The sequence below is a fragment of the Pholcus phalangioides genome, unplaced genomic scaffold (assembly GCF_987345545.1).
Source record: "Pholcus phalangioides strain wild (caught in Gottingen) unplaced genomic scaffold, Ppha-v1.0 ptg000018l_1, whole genome shotgun sequence".
Classification (NCBI taxonomy): domain Eukaryota; kingdom Metazoa; phylum Arthropoda; class Arachnida; order Araneae; family Pholcidae; genus Pholcus; species Pholcus phalangioides.
Window position 1 is genome coordinate 7,940,455 of NW_028301611.1, and position 19,768 is coordinate 7,960,222.

The following is a 19,768-nucleotide window of genomic DNA, read 5'->3' on the forward strand; positions in this document are numbered from 1 at the left end:
TAAATGTACCGCCACCACTTATGTTATCTGCAAATTTGACGTGGGGTCACTTGAGTGATATGAAACTGCCACGGGTTACTGCTGTAAATGTTCCATGGACAGTTCAATTGTTCTGGAACTGCGAGGGCGTGTTTCTTAAGTGATCTGTAAATGTGCCACATAGTTAATTTTTACAAAATTAGGTTTGAAGTCTCGGGCGACATCAGATGACTTTGAGGGTCATATTTGGCCCACGCGGGCCTTGGGTTGAACGTGTATGTGCTAGATTGAGTAAAAACCCCTCTTTGCGGACACTCGCGGGACAAAAAAAAATTGTCCGTAAAAGAGGGGTGACCGTATCGGTGGGGGGGGGGGTCCAGTTTTTGTTGTATTATATAGTACGTGGGCAGAAAGTCCGTAGAGCTTTGAAAATGAATAAAAACCGGAAAAATAACCGAAATAAACGTTTTGCAGGGTTAGCATCGCTAGGGCGCGGCAATTTTTTCTAAGACAGGAAAAAAACTCAAAAATCAGTCTATAGGTGGCGGGTACGATTGACTTCTGTAGAAATATGCAAATGAGACGGTTACAAAAGAACTTGCGCTACCAATCCATAATTAGTTCACCGTTGTGAACCGTGTATGTGGACCTGCTGCACCCTGCCGTTGCTGGATTTGTGACTCGCCTGCAATGTGTTATTCCCCTGTGGTGGTCAGTGTGGAACGCATACTGCTGTAATAAACGATTTGTAGGCATTCTGTTCGTTATTTGCGTACCTTTTCTTTGACTTGTGTACGTCAGTGCCACCTATCGGCTGTTTTTTTTAGTTTTTTCCCTGTTTTAAAAAAATTCCCATGACCTAGCGATGCTAACAGGCAGATCCCTGGTTTTGCGTACTGAATCTTTTGGGGGAAAACTGATCAATCGCATTTTGGTGAGTTTTACTGAGTATTTCAACTCCTTCGAAATGTATTTGAAGTTGAAAGACTGAATCCAATGACTTTCCGTCATTACGTTCACAGTAAAATGTATCCAATCAATGCATTGAATTCATTTGCAAGAACACAAACTTGCAATTTTACGTTTTTCACTGCATTTCAGGGATGGATTTTTTCCTCTTAAGTGATAGACACACACAGGGCCGTCTTAAGAGTATCGTGGGCCCCCGGGCCAAATGGTTTTTTGGAGGCCCTACCTGGTAAATCCTATAAAATTTCAACCGCATCTCATTTTTGTGAGGCCCCTCTTCTCTTGAGGCCCCCTGGCCGTGCCCGGGTGGGCCCATGCGTTAAGACGGCACTGGACACACAAGCGACGATTATACTACAGCTGATCATATTAAAGCAGCGGGGATTAATGTAAAATACAGGAGTGCAGTCAGCAACGCATGGTTTCAGGTTCTTAACGGACATCAGAGTTGGCGAGCATTGCCAAAACTTGAAGCCAAATTTTTATTTAATAGTAGCCAAATATATACAGTAAAACCTCTCTTTTTGCGGTCACCGGTTGCACAAAAGAGTTCGTCCGTAAAAGAGAGGCGACCGTTGATCGGGCGGTTTCAAAAACATAGTTGTATTACACGTGGGAAAATTGTATTATTTGGCCGTAAAAGAGCGACGACCGCATCTGGGGGGGGGGGGGGGGGGAAGGTTTCTGTATAAAAAAAAATGAAAAATTGATCAAATATTTGAAACTTTTGTTACAATCTAGTGAGCATAATTTGAACCGAAATTGCAACTATTGATGTCCTTAAAGAGGGTTTTAGTCCAATGGAACGAATGATGGGAAATGGTGCCCTTGACCGTATCTGAGGGTGGCCGTTAAACAGATGTTCGAAATACAGCGTAGGCAAAAAGTCCGTAGAAACTTTAAAAATTCGTAAAAACCGGAAAAATAACCGAAATAAAAAACGGTTTTCAGGGTTAGCATCGTTAGAGGTCACGGGAGTTTTTTTAAGACAGAAAGAAAAAAAATTACTTTAAAAACAGCCGATAGGTGACGCTGACGTACACAAGTCAAAGAAAAGCAATTAACGAACAGAATGCCCCCAAATCGTTTATTACAGCAGTATGCGTTCCACCACCACCATAAGGGGTAACACATTGCAGGCGAGTCACAAATCCAGCTACGGCAGGGTGCAGCAGGTCCACGTACACGGTTTACAACGGTGAACTGATTGTGAAATTAGGAGCGCAAGTTCTTATAACCGTCTCATTTGCATATTTCCATCGAAGTCGCTCGTACCATAGCCACCTATCGGCTGTTTTTTGAGTTTTGCTTTTCCCGGTCTTAAAAGAAATCCCGTTACAACCTAGCGATGCTAACCCTGCACCGTTTTTTATTTCGGTTATTTTTCCGGTTTTTATGAATTTTTGAAGTTTCTACGGACTTTCTGCCAACCCTGTACATTATTTAAATAGACTTTTTGGCAGGATATTTTTATTTGGCCGTAAAATATATTGGTGACCTGCTCTGAGGGGGGTGGCCGTGTAGAGTGGTTTTACTGTACTACTCTATCTAAGAATCTACTACTATATCTTTGGTCCAGCTCTCCTCATGTGTATAGGGCGATTTCTTTTCCGATTTTTTTTTTTTTTTGCTCATGTTTAAGCGGCCGTTCAGGTATTACGTCAGCAAATTTTTAGCCATTCTTAACCCCCCCCCCCCCGTGTCAGCATAATCTCATCATCTCTGCCGCCGCCTAAAACATATTGGTGGGATGAAAGACGTACGGGGGAGGGTGATGCGTGGCACTGTACCACAGCAGTTAGGTGGCCCCGGATGCATTTCCACATCACTTGGATCCGCTAAACATTTAGAGATCACTGAAGTGGCTGTGTGCAGAACTTACCGATAGGGAGAATGTTAGTTCAGGTGCCCACAAACATAGCGAAAGATTTTGCGTTTTCGGCGCACCGAGTAAGATGCCATTAAAACCCCGTTCACATGTGCAAGATTGGGGGTCGCTTTGGTGGTAATTACCGGCATGACAATTTTTTCCCCCCTCGTAGGGAAGAAAAAGGTGGGCGAGAAGCTCATCAAAAAAAAGCCCATCTTTCTTGGGGTGGATTGGAGGTCGACACCGACCTTCTCTCCCATAATCCTTTGCGCCGCGAAAACCGCTATAAGCTCCTTCGTCAACCATCTTGAATCAATCACTTCCGTTCAACCTACGTAACCAGTGACGACTTCCGGAAAAAAGAGGGGGGATTATTACACCGGCATAAACTTAACGTCATGTGAACGGTTTGTAGCGAAAATCCCCGTTACCGGGATGTTTTATTGTACATGTGAACGGGACTTTAGAATATTTCTTATTTTTATAAATGGTAGTCGATGACGAAAGCATCATCCCCCCCCCCCCCCCATCATCAAACGTTAGCAAATCGGGAAACTCCCCGCCGCCCATCGTTGCTGGCGTAATACTTGAATGACCCCCTAATGAGTTGTTCGGATAATGCGGTGGGTTGTAGTTTATTCATTTTCGAAACAAGAAAACGAAAATCCTCGGGAATCGTTTTTCACATCACAGAATAATTAACGTAATTAACTCGAATCACGAAATTTCACTTCTTTTGAAAAACAAAAAACATAGTGTATTCACAAATAAGTGTTCTCTAAAAGTAATTTTTCTTCTCAATCTTCCCTATATATCTCTCTACTAACATCGTAATTATTAAAAGGCTCTCAAAGTGACATCCGACGTAATTAAAACGTCGCGACTTTTTTATGTTTTTTTGGTGTTTAATCTTATCATATCTTGAAATAAAATAAGGAAAAAAACATCCATTTTTAAATTTTCCTCCACATCACAACAAACTCTTCTCATATATATATATTTTTTTTATTATTTTCTGCATTAATTACGATTTTCCCACATTTACGAGAAATATATTTTTTTTTTCCTATTTTATTTAAAAAGAATGGTCAAGGTCGTCCGTATCGGGTGGGGTATCTTTTTAAAGAATTTTCTAGAAAAAAGACGGAATAGAGCAATTTTTTTCTTTTTAAAGTGGAAGTAGTAGTAATAAATATAATATTATCTCGCTGTTTTCTTGAGAGATATTGTAAATTTTAATGTGCTATCTTATCCTGTAGGAACTCGTACGGAATACAATCTGTTACCTTGAATTCGAAACTTAATGGGAAATGAATGTATTTTTAGAAAAGCTTTTAGATATATTTCACACATGGGAGAGCGAGTTCTCATTTCTCTTGGGGGGGAAATCGGACATTGCATTTGGCTGAGTCTGGAATTGAAAATATGTCGCAGCACAACACACACAGAGAAGGAATTTTTCATTTTACCTATATCGGGAAGAATTTTCCGGAAGGATCTTTTTTTTCATTGTCCTTTTTCCCAGTAACTTCGGAAAAAGCGGAAATTGAATAAATTTTGTTGCAGTTTCTTGGAATAAACTCCGTTGTGTGTTGCGTTGGCGGATGCTATTTTTTGAGGGATGTACTGCGTGTGTATTTTCCTTTTATATGTGAACATGCTTCAATATTTATGTAAAGGTAATGTTGTCAATTGCGTGTTGCGCTTTCTGTGGCGAGTTTTTGAAGAGAAGATGGCGGCTCGATGGAAGTTCGGGAAACCACATTAGGAAGGGGGGGGGGGAGGCAACTAGAGGTCACTTGCCGCCCCCCCTAAGGATCACCCTGTTGTGAGGCGGAAATGACTCTTTTAGCCTTGAGGGGGAAATGGTTAATATATAAACACCCGACTCTCTGAAATGTAAATTAACACAAAAATTAACGACAATTTCGAATTAATTGGTATTTAGTTCGAAATTTTCATTGATTGTTGTGTTGATTTACATTTAATTGTGCGTTCATATTTTTTTTTATGGAAAATTGTTCAGCATTGCCGTGTATTCCTGTAATGCGATATGTGAGTTTATGGATGCTCCTGCAAAATATATAAAATCGGGGGTTTTTTTTTGAGGCCCAGAAATTTTTCTCGCACTAGGTCCCGCGTCTGGTTAGGCTAGCCTGATACGCTTTCATATTTCCTAAATGATGAAGGTAGTCAACAATGCTTACTGGATATGTTCATGCGCAGTCAACAGAGCTTCCTAAATGAAGCATGTAGTCAACAATGCTTTCTTATTCATGAATGTAGCCAACAATGCTTTCTTATTCATGAATGTAGCCAACAATGCTTTCTTATTCATGAATGTAGCCAACAATGCTTTCTTATTCATGAATGTAGCCAACAATGCTTTCTTATTCATGAATGTAGCCAACAATGCTTCCTAAATTAAGTATGTAGTCAGCAATGCTTCCTAAATTAAGTATGTAGTCAACAATGCTTCCTAAATGAAGTATGTAGTCAACAGTTTCCATATTCATGAATGTAGTCAACAAAGCTTCCATATTCATGAATATAGTCAACAATGCTTCCATATTCATGAATGTAGTCGACAATGCTTCCTAAATGAAGTATGTAGTCAACAATGCTTCCTAAATGAAGTATGTAGTCAACAATGCTTCCTAAATTAAGAATGTAGTCAACAATGCTTCCTAAACTAAGTATGTAGTCAACAATGCTTTCTTACTCATGAACGTAGCCAACAATGCTTTCTTATTCATCAATGTAGTCAACAATGCTTCCTAAACTAAGTATGTAGTCAACAATGCTTTCTTACTCATGAACGTAGCCAACAATGCTTTCTTATTCATCAATGTAGTCAACAATGCTTCCTCATTCATGCATGTTGTCAGCAGTTCTTTCTGGATAATGCCAATGATGCTGCTATCACCAATGCTTACTTATAGATGATTCCAGTTAATAACGCTTTCCAAATGACGCTTGTAGTTGGCATTTCTGCGTGGATGATACATATAATCAATTTTTTAACATAGACACACGTAGTCAACAAAGTTTTCCGAATTCTGTTGATTCCACAACAATGTTTTCAATAATATCTCAGTCAGAGAAGTCATATTTTCCTTTGCTTTCCGTCTTCGAAATCAAAATCTCAAGCTGAGCAAAATGCAAAGGTTACTATCGATTCGTTAAAAAAAAAAGAAAATCCAAGAAAGTATTTACTACTCCAGAGATGTTAATAATCCTGGAAGAAAAAAGAAAAGAAAAATGGCAGCATTGCAAACAATATTTGGCAAAGTCACGAGTTGGGGGGAGGGGGAAGAGATACCATAATTGGCAACACGTGAAATCATTTCTCCGCGTCCTGGAACCGAGCCATATTCTTAGGAAACGAAGAATTAAGAAACACTGTAGGTGCAAATTGCGAAATCCTAAAGGAGTTAAACTCGGCGTATGTCTCTGATGGTATGAAATGTATTTTATTTGACTCCGAATAATACCAACCAATTACACTGTGTCGGCCCCCGTCGTTGCTGTTTGGGACCGGGAGAGAAATCGTTAATCGTGTACGACGTTCTCGCTCTCGACACTCCGTAATTACTTTCAAAATATGCTATTTTCTCGAGAGTTTCGCAACGTAATAAATTTGCTCTCACTCGAGTTGCAGTAAACAAAGTCGGATTCCTAGGATTATATTCGGGAAGGGGGGGGGGATTAACTCGGTGTGGGGGCCGCGGCCAAGATTAGACGTCATTCAATAACTGTGACATCATTTCCCGAGACCGACCAATCAGCGTTGGAGGAAATCGCCCTCGCTGGACGAACCTTCGTTGTCGTCAAAAGCCGATTCTAATCTCCCTCGATTCGAAATTAAATCATTTTCCGTCGGAAATTAGAAGACTGAGAATGAAAAGCGAGAATATTTTTCGCATTTCGTTCATTTATGTTTGGGGGAGTTTTCCAAACTTTGCTAAAATACAGTGTGTCCCATAAATGCGTGAATAGTTTAACAATTGAAGAAATTTTAAAATGTGAATGCGGTTTTACGAAAAGGTTATTCTCAAAAGTTCACATTTTTGTCGATAGAGGGCGTTGCACGAAAGCAAATCACTGGAAACATGCGGATCGGGGTCCTGTGAAATGCAGGGTGTACACTGTACAGCCTATTTCTGAATTTTCCTGTTACGGGCACTCAAATAAGGTTTTCATTGTGATGTTGACATTGGTGGATAAAGCACTGGAAGTTGTTTCACCTCAGCCACGAATCGCCAGCTGAAGTTTCGGACATTGAAGAAATTGAAGAAAGGTTCAGGTCCAATCGCTTCTGCCGGAGTGGCGTGCAGCGCCTTCTATCGAAAAGAATTTGAACTAATTTTTTTCCCTTATCATAAAAATATCCCCCCCCCCTTTTTGAGAACAACTTATTCGCAAACCAAAAACTTTTCAGTCACCATGGCGACCAGGCGCCTGGGATTGGTCATTCCCTGTTGGTAAGCAGGAAATTTTTGGCCACGTTGTAGGGGGGGCGAAAACATTATTCTACCCGGTCGTTCAGGACGCTGTTGAGACGAGCTGTGGCGATGTGAAGCTCGATTCAAGCTCTTTGCCGAATTTAGATCCGCTCGGGGCTCAATTTAAGTCACTGTATTCGGATCCGCTCGGGGCTCAATATACCTCGCTGTATTCGGGGATCCGTGTAAAGTATTCGCTGATTTTTTATGTTAAGAGCTTGAAAGTCGATTCAAGCTTAATTTAGATCCGCACCGAGACTCGATTCACGCTTTCAACTGAATTTGGTCCCGCTTCAAGCTTAATGCAAGCTCTAAACCGGATTCGGATCCATGCGAGATCCGATTCATGTGCTTTTTCGCGAGTTCGGATCCGTGCGAGGCTTGATTAAAGGTCTTGAATGGATTTTCGGGTCATCCTGAAGCTTGATTTTTGCTCTTTAAGGAAGGTTTGACGAATTCGCAAAACTATTTGGGGAAAAAAACGTGCAGCACAACCTCTCATTTTGCGGAGACAAAAGGGTGGCTTATTTTGCGGAATATTCCGCTCTTGATATTTAGGGACGATAAATTTTTTGCCCTAAGCCTAACGATGCCACGGCTTGGGAGCATCAAGTGCCGGGGAGGCCTCATAACAATTTGATCTGGTAAACATTTTTTAGAGAGTGAGTATGAATACACAGGTAGGTATTTATAGCTATGTGGAGGGTAAGTTCAGAAAAATTTATTTTACCTGGGGGGGGGGGCTATGATGCTGTTGACATGGCTCTGGGCATACTTATAAAAATTTTACAAAATATAGTGATTTTTCTCAGGCCCTACCGGGAAATTTTTCGAAAAATTGAACTACTTCTTTTAGAACCTCTGGAGGTACTAGCCTAGGTGGGCCCACGCGTCAAGACGGCACGCATTGGGAACATACTCCCCCCTTCCGCCCTCCTTTCTATAAAAAAAAAAAACCCCTTCAATAGTGCAATCAAGTGCTCCTAAAATTTTAGGATTTTGTACTGGATGGTAGAAAAGCTGTGGGAAAAATAATGTAGGATTGTACATTTAAAGGGAGATGTAGGATTAATACATAAAAAAAAACAGTGATTGGATCATTTTTGTGGTGCCCCCTATTCTCCTGATCCCCTAAGTGCGTGCTTATTTTGCTTAATGGTTAATCCGACCCTCTGGTGTTGATGACTTGGTGTTCAGAGACTTGGACGCTTCGTGTTGTCTTGGATTCGATTCAAGGAGCACAAAACGTCGTCTACGGCAGGAATTTCATCTAATAAATTGCCATATCTATCCGTCATTCAAAGAAAACTGGCCTTCCACAGACATGTACAAGAGTATCTCTCATCTCTTCCTTATCTTACTTCTTTGATATCGTATTTACTCATTGCTTCCATTTGCTGCGACTATTTTCTTAGCTGAAAAGGAAGTTTTGGAAAATAAATGGAAGGGACTTTTTCTATTCATTCTGATTTTCTATGGAATTCTTATGAGAATTCGTTGGGGGAAAAAAAAAAATCTCTGACGAATTTTCTTTTCTGTCTGAGAGCTCTTCGTTATTTTTCTTTCTTCTGTAGGTATTAGATTAGGAAAAGACACGGGGATATATACTATTAGAATATGTACGAGTATATTTGATTCTCGTTCGCTCTTGATGGAAAATCAGGTTATTTGGGTGTATTTATAGAAACGAGATAAAAGTGTTCCGAGAGAATTTCCCAGAAGTTGTGGATTTTCTTCTGATGTTGTTTGCTACGGAATACGACGATTGCTATTTGAAATACGACGAAACTCGCAATACAGGTAGAGAATTCTTAAAATATGCAGTCTTTATATTGATAAGGATTTGAGGGTCGTGCTGGCTGCGAAGATTTGCATTCACAGATTACACCATAGAGCGATGTTTCTCAACCGATTGCATAGGTGCTCCGCAGGCAGATTTAATAATTTAATTCCGACTGAATGAAACATTATTCAAATACGTTGTAATTGATATTAGTAATTACGGTATTGGCTCAATATATATATATACATACATGGCCCCCACATCCTGGAGTGGGGCCCCCTAGGCTGGGATCTTTAGCGGGCCCCGGTCAGACTCCGGTCAGGCCCTTCTTCAATTAATTAATTGCGTGAAAAAGCGAAAAATGATGAAAATTGATCCGGGTCCTGTCAGCCCCGCCCTTGTGGGGGTGGCCTGTGATATATATTACACCTTCATACTGAATTTCACCGTACTTCATCGAGATAAATCTGATCCTAAATACGGGATATCACTTAATTTTGCCAAAAATATTTATTGCCTTAAGTGCAATTCGCTAATTACTGCTTCTAAAATTGCTGAAGGGAAATGACTGCAACAAATCTCAGTAAAAAATGTATTTCACGAAAAAAAATATTCAAATGATTCGGATTACCATATTTTATTGAGAAAAATACGGTAAATTGGGGTTTTTAAATAGGGTAATCTAGAGGATGTTGCCAGTTGTGATCAAAAATGTCTTCAGAAGTAGGCACCATCGCAAACTGTTATTAAAATTGCCGAAAAATCGCGGGAAAAACGTTAAACGTGACAAATATCTGAGATGAATACTTAAATTTTTTGTCATAATAATCATAATACAATTTATATGTTAAGAAAATGCTTTGTACTCACAACTTTTAGTAAACGTTAAAAATTCAAATAAGCTGGAAAAAAACGGGACAAATGTATTAAAAAAAAGAAGGAACAAATAAAATTGCCGGAATGTCCCGTAATACGGGACACAAGTGATCCGTCAATTTGTTTCGGACTTTTTTTATGGTCATTGGGTTGAGAAAAGCTGCCATCGAGTAACAATGAGAATAAAGGAAGTGCCGAGAGTTACAATAGGAAGGTGAGATCGGAATCACCTGCCTCGGGTCCAGAAGCTGCCCGGGTGGATCCCACTCGTAATGCTATTTCTATGGCAGTTCTTATGAGGAACTCCACGTACTGCCTCATTTTTGATCGTTGATCGAAACGGTTGATATCTCTGTGCAGTTTTTCAGATGCTATGAGAAGTATAGCAAAGAAAGGACCAGTGCTCTTTCATAAGTGAATACTTAAAGACTTAAAGGCCAGTCGTAGTCCGGGCTCTGTCCCTGTTGGGATGTAAGCCCGGAAGGGTTGGACCACGCCGGCCCTCGACTCTAAGATTGGTGCTCCAGGCCGTAAGCAGGCCGTGAGGCCTGGTCCCCTTACACCCATTGCCCGGAGCAGCCTCGGCCCACAGCTCCCCCCCCACCCAGGGCATGCCCAGGAGGGCCTCACAAACCCAGAAGACGCCGACGCCGCCCCCAATCACCCCCCCCCCCCGGACCCCGACCCAAAAACCCCCAGAAAAGTTTTATTGTTGCAAATTCAAAAATATACAGAATATACAAAATGTACACGTTCCCTTCTGTCCGTTGCGGACCGCTTACGGCGTGACAGGTGCCCAGAGTGGGCGCGGTCTTTATACAGAGTGCTGCCGTTGTTCATGGCTTACGTAGGACATAGCTAAAAATCGGACCGCCCATCGCGACAGTTGCCCCGGTTGGGCGCGGTCTTGACATTATTATTTGGTTTGCCGCCGGACGTATTTACAAAATTTGCGGAAAGTTCATGGAGGCTTCGGTGCCGCTGGTGTCCGTTGATATGTGGCCAGCCCAGGTGCTGGGCCACTTCACTCTCGGCAGGATGGCTCTGGTGAGCCCGCAGATGGTGGCGTGGCCAACCCAGGTGCTGTCGGGGTGGCTCTGGTGGGCCTGCGGTTGATGACGCTGCCAGCCCAGGTGCTGGACTCCTTTTCCTTGGCGAGATGGCTCTGCTTGGCCCCAGTTGGTTGCGTGGCCCGCCCAGGTGCTGGGCCACACTCCGTTAATAAGTGAATACTGGTTTGCTTACTTCCCTTCTAACTAAATTAAAAATTCAAATATGAAATTGATAATTCAAGAACATGGAGAAACAACTTCCTTTCATAGGATTACAATGAAGCTTCGCGATGATGGGAAAAAGAGTAAAAAAAAAACCCCTGGGAAAAAAGCCGGTATGAATTTCTTCCATTTGCGTTTGGACGAGATATCTCGTCCGTCATCTTTGGGGAGTTAAATTAGTTTTCTTGACTGATTTTATCTTTTTTATTCGACGACCGCATTGCTTTTGAATTTTCGTATTCCTTTCGAAATTCCAATTTTTTTATATGTAAATAAATTACCGTATTTTTCAATTTTGAAGTAAAAATAAAAAAAAAAACCCGTAATAATTATTAAATAATGTTTTTTCGGGCATGTAAAATATCAATTCGGGCATCTATTATTCTGAGTCGCGTCCCCGATTGGGCACATGTATTTTTCGAGATTTGTCTAGCCCTGGAATGCAAAGTAATTTCAAGGAATGCCAAAAAATAGATTCGTTGAAAATTTGCTTTTTTTTTAAAAAAAACAAAGCCTTCAGGTTAAAAGTAGGCTCAAAACATGTGCACGGTTCGTGTGTCATGTTTGTATGTCATTCAGACGAGAATAATATAGTTAACGCGCGAGTTCTCTTAAATAAGGAAACGAAATGTTGCAAAAGAGGATAAAAGTGATGAGGAAGTCTCTGTCCCTCTCTCTCACTTTTTATTTTTCTCTTCACCCTTCGTGTTTCGAATCATTTATGACCTTCAATTTTTATTTTCCACGACGAAATCGTTATTGTTTTTCCCATAGTATCCATTGTTTCAGCTGCAGAAGCGTATTTACACAGGGGGTTTAGCGGCTATAGCAGCCCCGGGTGGCAAGTTCGGATGGGCGGCAAATTTGAGTTGCTAAGAAAATTAGGAGACGGGTGGCTATATTTGTTTAGCCCACGCAGGCGGGGAAACAATAAATCCACCTCTGCCTAGAGAGCGAGGAACTAGGACAGTGAGTGACCCAGAGAGAGAGAGAGAGAGAGAGAGAACGGTCGTTGTGTGACTAAAAAAAAAAAAGTAATCTAAATAGCTTACAATCACGTGATTGAACGAAAGGGTGATCAATGGTCTAGGGCAGTGATTCCCAACGTGGGCGTTAACGCCCTTTTGGGGGCGATGTAATGTTGCAGGGGGGTGGTAGAAGCTACGGATATAACATAGGACTCTATGGGTTAGATTGCGTTGGGGGGCGCTGGGAGAAAAAAAATTCTGAAGAAGGCGATGGGACAAAAAAAGGTTGGGAAACTATGGTCTAGGAGGGTGTACCACCTTCTGATTCTTAATAACCAATCATCCATACCTAAGAATCGGTTCGTAAGAATCGAGCTCGAATCGAATTTTTTTTTCTTGCAACTATGTCAAAATGACTCCGGGGTCTCGAAGGCCCCAAACATTTTTTTTTGGGGGCGGGGGGGGGCGGCAAGAGGAATGGGCGCGAAGTTAGGAAGTTAGGATCAAAAAAAAAATTTACCAGAATGCTGAATAATTTCTATAGAAGAATATGAGCATATTATTAGATTCACACACGTTAATGTAAATCAACACAAACACTAATAAAAAATTGCTGAGAATTCGGACGGACTCGTGATGCGAGGATCCGGGTTCGAACCCCACAGTGGTGGTCGGCTGAAGTTGGTTTTCTGTGGTTCCCAACTTCAAGGCGCAAATGCGAGCCGATCTCCCCTTAAAAAGTCTTGCAACAGAGAGCAACAGTCCTACAACGGTAAATCATTCAGCCATAACACTTCACTCATAGTTAGAAAAACTGGGGGCAGATGACAGCACTACACATAACAAGCATCACACATAAACAAGCTTTACGTCAGGTTGCACTACACGTACACGCACATTCCCGCATGTACCGATTCGTTGGGGGTTCGTTGGGGGGTTCCGCGGGGGGGGGGGGTGCATGTGTGGTGTAGCAGTAGTAGGTAGGGCCTCCAAAAAATGGCTCGGGGATCCATGATGTTCTTAAGTCGGCCACCTCGTTGGGCAATTTGCCTGTTGTGGTGTCGTATTTGTATTTGTATAAAGAGAAATAAAATCGATAAATTGAAAGTTAATGAGATATAAAAAAAAATAGCTCCAGAACTTAAGAAAATCGGGATCTAATGAAAGAAAATTCCCAAGAAATAATGAAATTCCGGATACGATGACAAATTAAGACTAATGGGAAGAACAATTGGAACTGGTATTTTTGCGAATTTTTAAATTGTTAATTCATTTTAATTCCAGAGAAATGAAAATTCAAAATTAACGAAAGAAGTAAAAAAAAATAATAATAATGATGCTTGTAATTACCAAAATTGTTGAAAGAAGTATTGCAATTCTAAAACTAATGAATGTTCAGAATTTGTAAACAAAATAATTTCGTGAAAGTCCACTAATGAACCTAAAGTTAATTAGTGAACCCTTGCTCCCATTGGTGCTAACGTAACAGGCACGTGTGTGTGTGTGCACCTGAATGGAAAAGGGACAAGGAAAGACCTTGAAGACTGGAATCTGGAAAAAAACGAGGAGATGGTGCAACCCCGTCTCCGCTAAGTTCTTTTGTGAGCGATTGTTTTTCAAGTAGACCAGCTGGGACTATATCATTTCCTGATCGCTCGGACTAAAAAAATATCTTAAGGATTGTATTCTCTCGGAAAGGACGAGGATATGGTACAGCCCACGTTTATGCTTAAATTCTTTTGTGAGCGATTGTTTTCCAAATAGACCAGGCGGAAGGTGTACCATCTTCTGATCGCGCGGACTAAAAAATATCTTAAGGATTGGATTCTCTCTCGGAAAGGACGAGGAGATGGTACAGCCCACGTTTATGCTTAAATTCTTTTGTGAGCGATTGTTTTCCAAGTAGACCAGATGAGACTATCGTCTCGTGATCGTGCGGTCTAAAAAAATATCTTAAGGACTGGATTCTCGGAAGGGGCGAAGAGATGGTACGGCCCACGTCTATTCTTAAATTCTTTTATGAGCGATTGTTTTCCAAGTAGGCCAGCCGGGAGTGTACCATCTTCTGATTGTGCGGACTAAAAATATCTTAAGGATTGGATTATCTCGTAAAGGAAGGACGAGGAGATGGTACATCTCCCGTTTCCGCTCAAGTTCTTTTGTGAGCGATTGCTTTCCCAGTAGACCAGCTGGGACTGTATCATTTCCTGATCGCTCGGACTAAAAAATATCTTAAAGATATTTTCTCGAAAAGGACGAGGAGATGGTACAGCCTCTGCTTCTGCTCAAATTGCTTTGTGAGTGATTATTTTTCCAAGACCAGCAGGGATTGCGCACCTCCTCATCTTTTAGGGACAAAAAAATTAGCGCAAGGACTGGATTCTCCGAAAAGATGAAGAGATAGTGAGGACCTCCTGGCAGTGCTGTCGTAACGCATGGGCTCACCCGGGCATGGCCCGGGGGCCTCAGGAGAAGAGGGGCCTCACAAGAATGAGAATTAGTTGAAATTTTGGAGAATTTGCCTGGTAAGGCCTCAGAAAAACCACTTGGCCCGGGGGCCCATGATGCTCTTAAGACGGCCCTGCCCCCTGGATGGGAATCTCTCTCTCTCTCTCTCTCTCTCACTCACCGTGAAATATTCGAAACTCCTCCTAGAAACAGATGGGTTCTCCATTTTTCAATCTACAGCAGTGATTTCCAAACACCGTGTGCCGCTCCAATTAGAGCTGCGTCGCTAACGTTCCTGAGATCGTGCAGGATTACCCCCCCCCCCCCCCCCACCTTCCAGAGATGCTTCGAATCTCATTACACAGGGTCTATGGCGATCGTAAAATTGTTTGGAAATCGATAGGATCAAAGTATTGCGTCTTTATAAGAGAACGAAATATATTTATGTGTAATATATAATGCATTCCGATTATATATTTGTTTTCGTTCCTGGACTCGTTATTATGATTGGGGTAAAACGAAAGGAATGAGAAAAAGGGACTATATAGACTGAAGTGAAAGTCTCGTGTTACTGATGACCCAGTTCTGTTTTCAGAACAACAATCGGAAAAATATATATATGGTACCACGTTTGTTTTTCCCTATAAGTGGTTTATTATAATAGCAAAAAAGAAAAATGGAGGACAAAAAATAAATAAGAAGAGCTGCTGTTTCTCTCTCTTGTCTCATTTCTCAAGGTTGATATGACGTGATGAATTTTTTATGGCTTTGTTTACCCCCGTCAGATAATAAGATGATGATGATGATGTTTGCCGACTCTTCCCCCCCCCCCCCCCAGCTGGCGTATGTTGCCATTTTCTTTCCAATCGCGGATTTATCTATATTTAGTGTCATGTCTCCTTGGGGGAACGGGTTTTGTTGTTTTTTCCGGAGATAATCTGCAAGCATTTTAACTCCTTTTAAATATGTAAAGAGGCACTGACATATAAAGGGAAAATTGGGGGGGGGGGAGAAGACTAAACACATCGCGCCATTCGTTCCATGTGTACAGGGTAATTCTAAATACATGGGACAAACTTTTTAAGAGGTGATATAGGACAGTGGTTCTCAGCCTTTTTCAAGCCCGCGGCCCGGTTTTAATTCATTTTTGTTAGTCGAAGGCCCGGTCAAACACACGACCAACAGAAAATGAATGAGGAAAAATGAAACGGCTAATCTCTCGCTGCCCGGTATAAATGATATAAATGATATCAGGGCCCGGTGGTTGAGAAACACTGATATGGGATATCTTAACAAGCATTTTTGGTCATAGAATGTGCTGTCGAATCGCAATAGCAAACACTGTTTTTAGGGAGTGCACAATAGCATTTCACTAAAAGAAAATATAGTATTTCCCGACGTATTTGCCGCTGTATGTGCTATTAGCCACTCTAGGGTGCAAGGGGTTGTGATGCGGTAGGCCTTCTCATGGTGCAACCTGGGTAGCGCAAAGTGTACTACATTATACCACTTGTCATTGTTTTGTGCAGCATAACCTTTTGATGCTCCCCTCACACGAATATAAAACAAACTCCAATCTAATCGGAATTTGCATATGCACCAATAAAAACCAATTTTTTTTTTTTGAACCAAAGTTTGGTTTTTATTCATGCGTGAATCATCAAGGTCATGATGCACCAAACAATGACAAGCCAGACGCGGTCCAGAAAAATGTGTTGGGAGGCGATTTATTGTGTTGGTTTGTTTGATTGTTCTGTAAAATACGGCAATTTTTTCCCCCATGTTATTCAGTTCTTGGGAAGAGTGATCAGTCCCCCCCCCCCCACTTCCTGGATCCTTGCTGTGACAAGCGGTACAGTGACTTAGATTTTCCGATCCTACCACATTACGACCCCCTGCACCCTCAAATGATTGATAGCACAAATCAGTCAGAAAAATAAGAAGTACAGTGAAACCTGCTGCTGTCTAAAATGGAATAATATTCCATTTTAGACAGATTTCCGTTTTATAAAGGTGCAAATTAAAGCACTAATCATTGAACAGACTTATTTTTATTCCGTTTCAGACAGGTTTCCGTCTCATACAGTGTACGTCTTAGACAGATTTCATTGTATTTATTTTTGGTGAAGTGCTGTTGAGTACTCTCCAAAAACACCCTCTACCGCCTTTGCTATTGCTATTCGACTACGCTGTCTATGTTTCCACGCAAAAATGCTTGTTTAGAAGTCTTTTATTAGTGCTTAAAGTTTGTCCCATGAATTTAGAACCATTCTGTACACGAGTCTAAAGTCTGTATGCGGAACAGAGCGGACCAAGCACGACCAGGCTCTGTCGCTTATGCGATATAAGCTCATTGCCCCAGAGGGTGGGAGTCGTGCCGGAGAAAATTCTGAGTTACAAGAAAAAGAGGAAAATAATTCGGAGGACCCGAACTATGTTTTCCCCCTATCGTGAGATCTAAAGGACCCCTAGTCATGTATGTACATTCAGATGCAATTACAAAAAACATTTTCGGGGTCAGACGTAATATGAAGAGAATCAGGTTAATTTTTTCAGAATTGGAGAAGCCGATACACAGGAAGCGGAAGGCAGGCACATTGCATTATATTCATGAATCATTAGGCTGCACAAAATTTAATAGAGGGGCAGCTCAAATATCCTTAGCCCATAGATTCTGATGCTGCATTTCCAGTTGAATTGCGTCTCCCCTTGTTTATGTGCCTTAATTTCGTACAGGACGACAGGATGTCCAAAATAACACATTGCTTGTAGGTAAGGGTTTTCAACGCATGCCCAGCAAGCCATGCATGACCCTCAAGTTTTTTTTTTTTTTCAATTGCCCTGCCGATGAAAAGGCTTAAGTAGTTGCAGAATTTATAAAAATGCTAAAAAAAAAACTCGATGCAAAAATATGTATTTTAGAATTAGTGAGAGAAATAATTTCATTACTTTTAGAAAACCTTTCAGAACTAATGAAAGAAATAATTTCAAAATTTATTAGAAATGATTTTATAATTGTTGAATGAAGAAATAATTTTGTAATTAATAAGAAATAACTTCTTGTATTTATTGAATAAAGAGATAATTTCAGAATTATTTGGAAAAAAGTATTTCATAACTCATGAAAATTATTTAAATGAATGTATGTAATTCATGAAAAAATGTATATAGAATAATTGAAAGAAATATTTTCAGAAATGACTGAAATTCATACTTGCCGAACTGATGGAAATTCATATTTATTTATATCTGAATGTTTCTGTTCTTTGCAGTATGCACCAATGTGGACATAAGGAATCGAGTGGAGAATTTCAAAAAGCTTGAAAATTGCACTGTGGTCGAGGGCTACCTACAAATCCTCCTTATAGACAATGGCCAGCCTAAAGACTATGACAACGTGTCGTTCCCGCAACTCACCGAGATATCCGGCTACCTGCTCTTGTACAGGGCTTTCGGACTCACTTCTGTTGACAAACTGTTCCCAAACCTTGCTGTCATTCGGGGCAACATCCTGTTCCACAACTATGCCTTTGTCGTGTTCGAGATGTATCAGCTGCAAGAGATCGGGCTCTCTAGGCTGACCGACATCCTACGTGGCTCCGTTCGAATCGAGAAGAACCCTAGCCTTTGTTACGTGGACACCATCGACTGGGATAGGATCGCCAAGGCTGGCCGAGGCGGACACTTCATCAAGGCAAACAAGAAGTGGGATGATTGCCCGAACACGTGTCCAGAAAATCAGAGGTGTCCCGTGGTCACCAGAGATGGAGGGAAGCCTCTGCAGCTTTGCTGGAACTCGAATCATTGCCAAAAGAGTAAGATACCTCAACGTTTACATTTTCAAATTTTATTTATCTTTAATGACATTCAGATTATGGACCGGTGGCGATAATCAAAAATATAAAAAGTCATAGGTTTTCTCTGACTACACCAAGTCGTTGGTGTAAAACATTGTTCTAAAACAAAAGCGAATGAAATATTGGCTTTTGTTTCAGAACAACCACTGAAGAAACATCAGAATCAAGCAGATAAATTTATAATGGTTCCTGTAGAAAATGCTGAAATCAGTAATTGAGCAAGCAGTATCTCCCATTCAGCAAAAGTGAAGTGAATACAAAGTAACACCGAATAAAACACAGTGAATTCAAAGAAAGCCAAATTATCACTTGAACTCAACAGAAAAGTAAGCAATAATTCAAATTCAGCAAATATGGAAAACGCACACACAATAGTTGGAGTTCTTTCAATAGAGCAAAGCAATAACTTAAATTTATCAGTAGACTCAACGTGTAAACTCAGGTCCATCATTGGGGGGGGGGGGGGGCATTGCCTCCCCTGGCTTTAGAAAATACACTAGATATGGTGTGTATATATATATCATACATTGAATACATGTTCTTTGCCCCCTCGGAAAAAGTTGAAATGACAGCCCGGTGTGTAAACTATAACTTGAATTCATCTGTGGAGCAAACAGAAACTGGAATTCAACGATAGACATGATACTGAATGCAAAAGCTAATAATAACTTGAACTTGCCAATAGAGGAAACGATGATTTAAATTCAGCACTAGAGTAGAAAAATAATTTTTACTCCAAGAGTTTGGCAATAGATTAAATAATAACTTCAATTTAGCAGTATACTTAACATGCAAACTATAACTTGAATTCACACACATCGGTAAAGCAAACAGCAACTTTAATTCAACGATAAACAAAATACTGAATACGAATGATAACTTGAATTTGCCAGTGGAGCAAACAATGGTTTGAATTTGCTGTCGTAAAAAAATAATTTGAATTCAGCAGTAGAGTAAACAGCAATTTAAATTTAGCAATAGAAAACCTGCAAACAGTAACTCAAATTTAGCAGTAGATGTGATGTAACAAGTTGCATGTATACTAGGTACATGTATGATTAAGCATAGTATGTAGATGTAGCATGCAAACAATAACTTGAATTCATCGGCACAGCGAACAGTAACTTCAATTCATTGGTGGAGCAAAGAGTAACTTGAATTCGATGGTAGATATAATGGTGAATACGAAAACAAAGGATAACTTTAACAAGTAACTAAAATAATAACTTTAATCTCCAA

General features: G+C 40.7%; 1 protein-coding gene across 1 annotated transcript in view; it reads left to right on the forward strand.

Moving 5' to 3' along the window:
* Positions 1 to 19,768, forward strand: part of LOC149071641 (insulin-like peptide receptor) — a 164,905-nt gene that overhangs the window by 109,956 nt on the left and 35,181 nt on the right. The window contains exon 3 of the mRNA XM_089247614.1: positions 17,945 to 18,487. Within this exon, the coding sequence (XP_089103740.1) occupies positions 17,945 to 18,487 (543 nt within the window). The remainder of the gene's footprint in view (positions 1 to 17,944; positions 18,488 to 19,768) is intronic.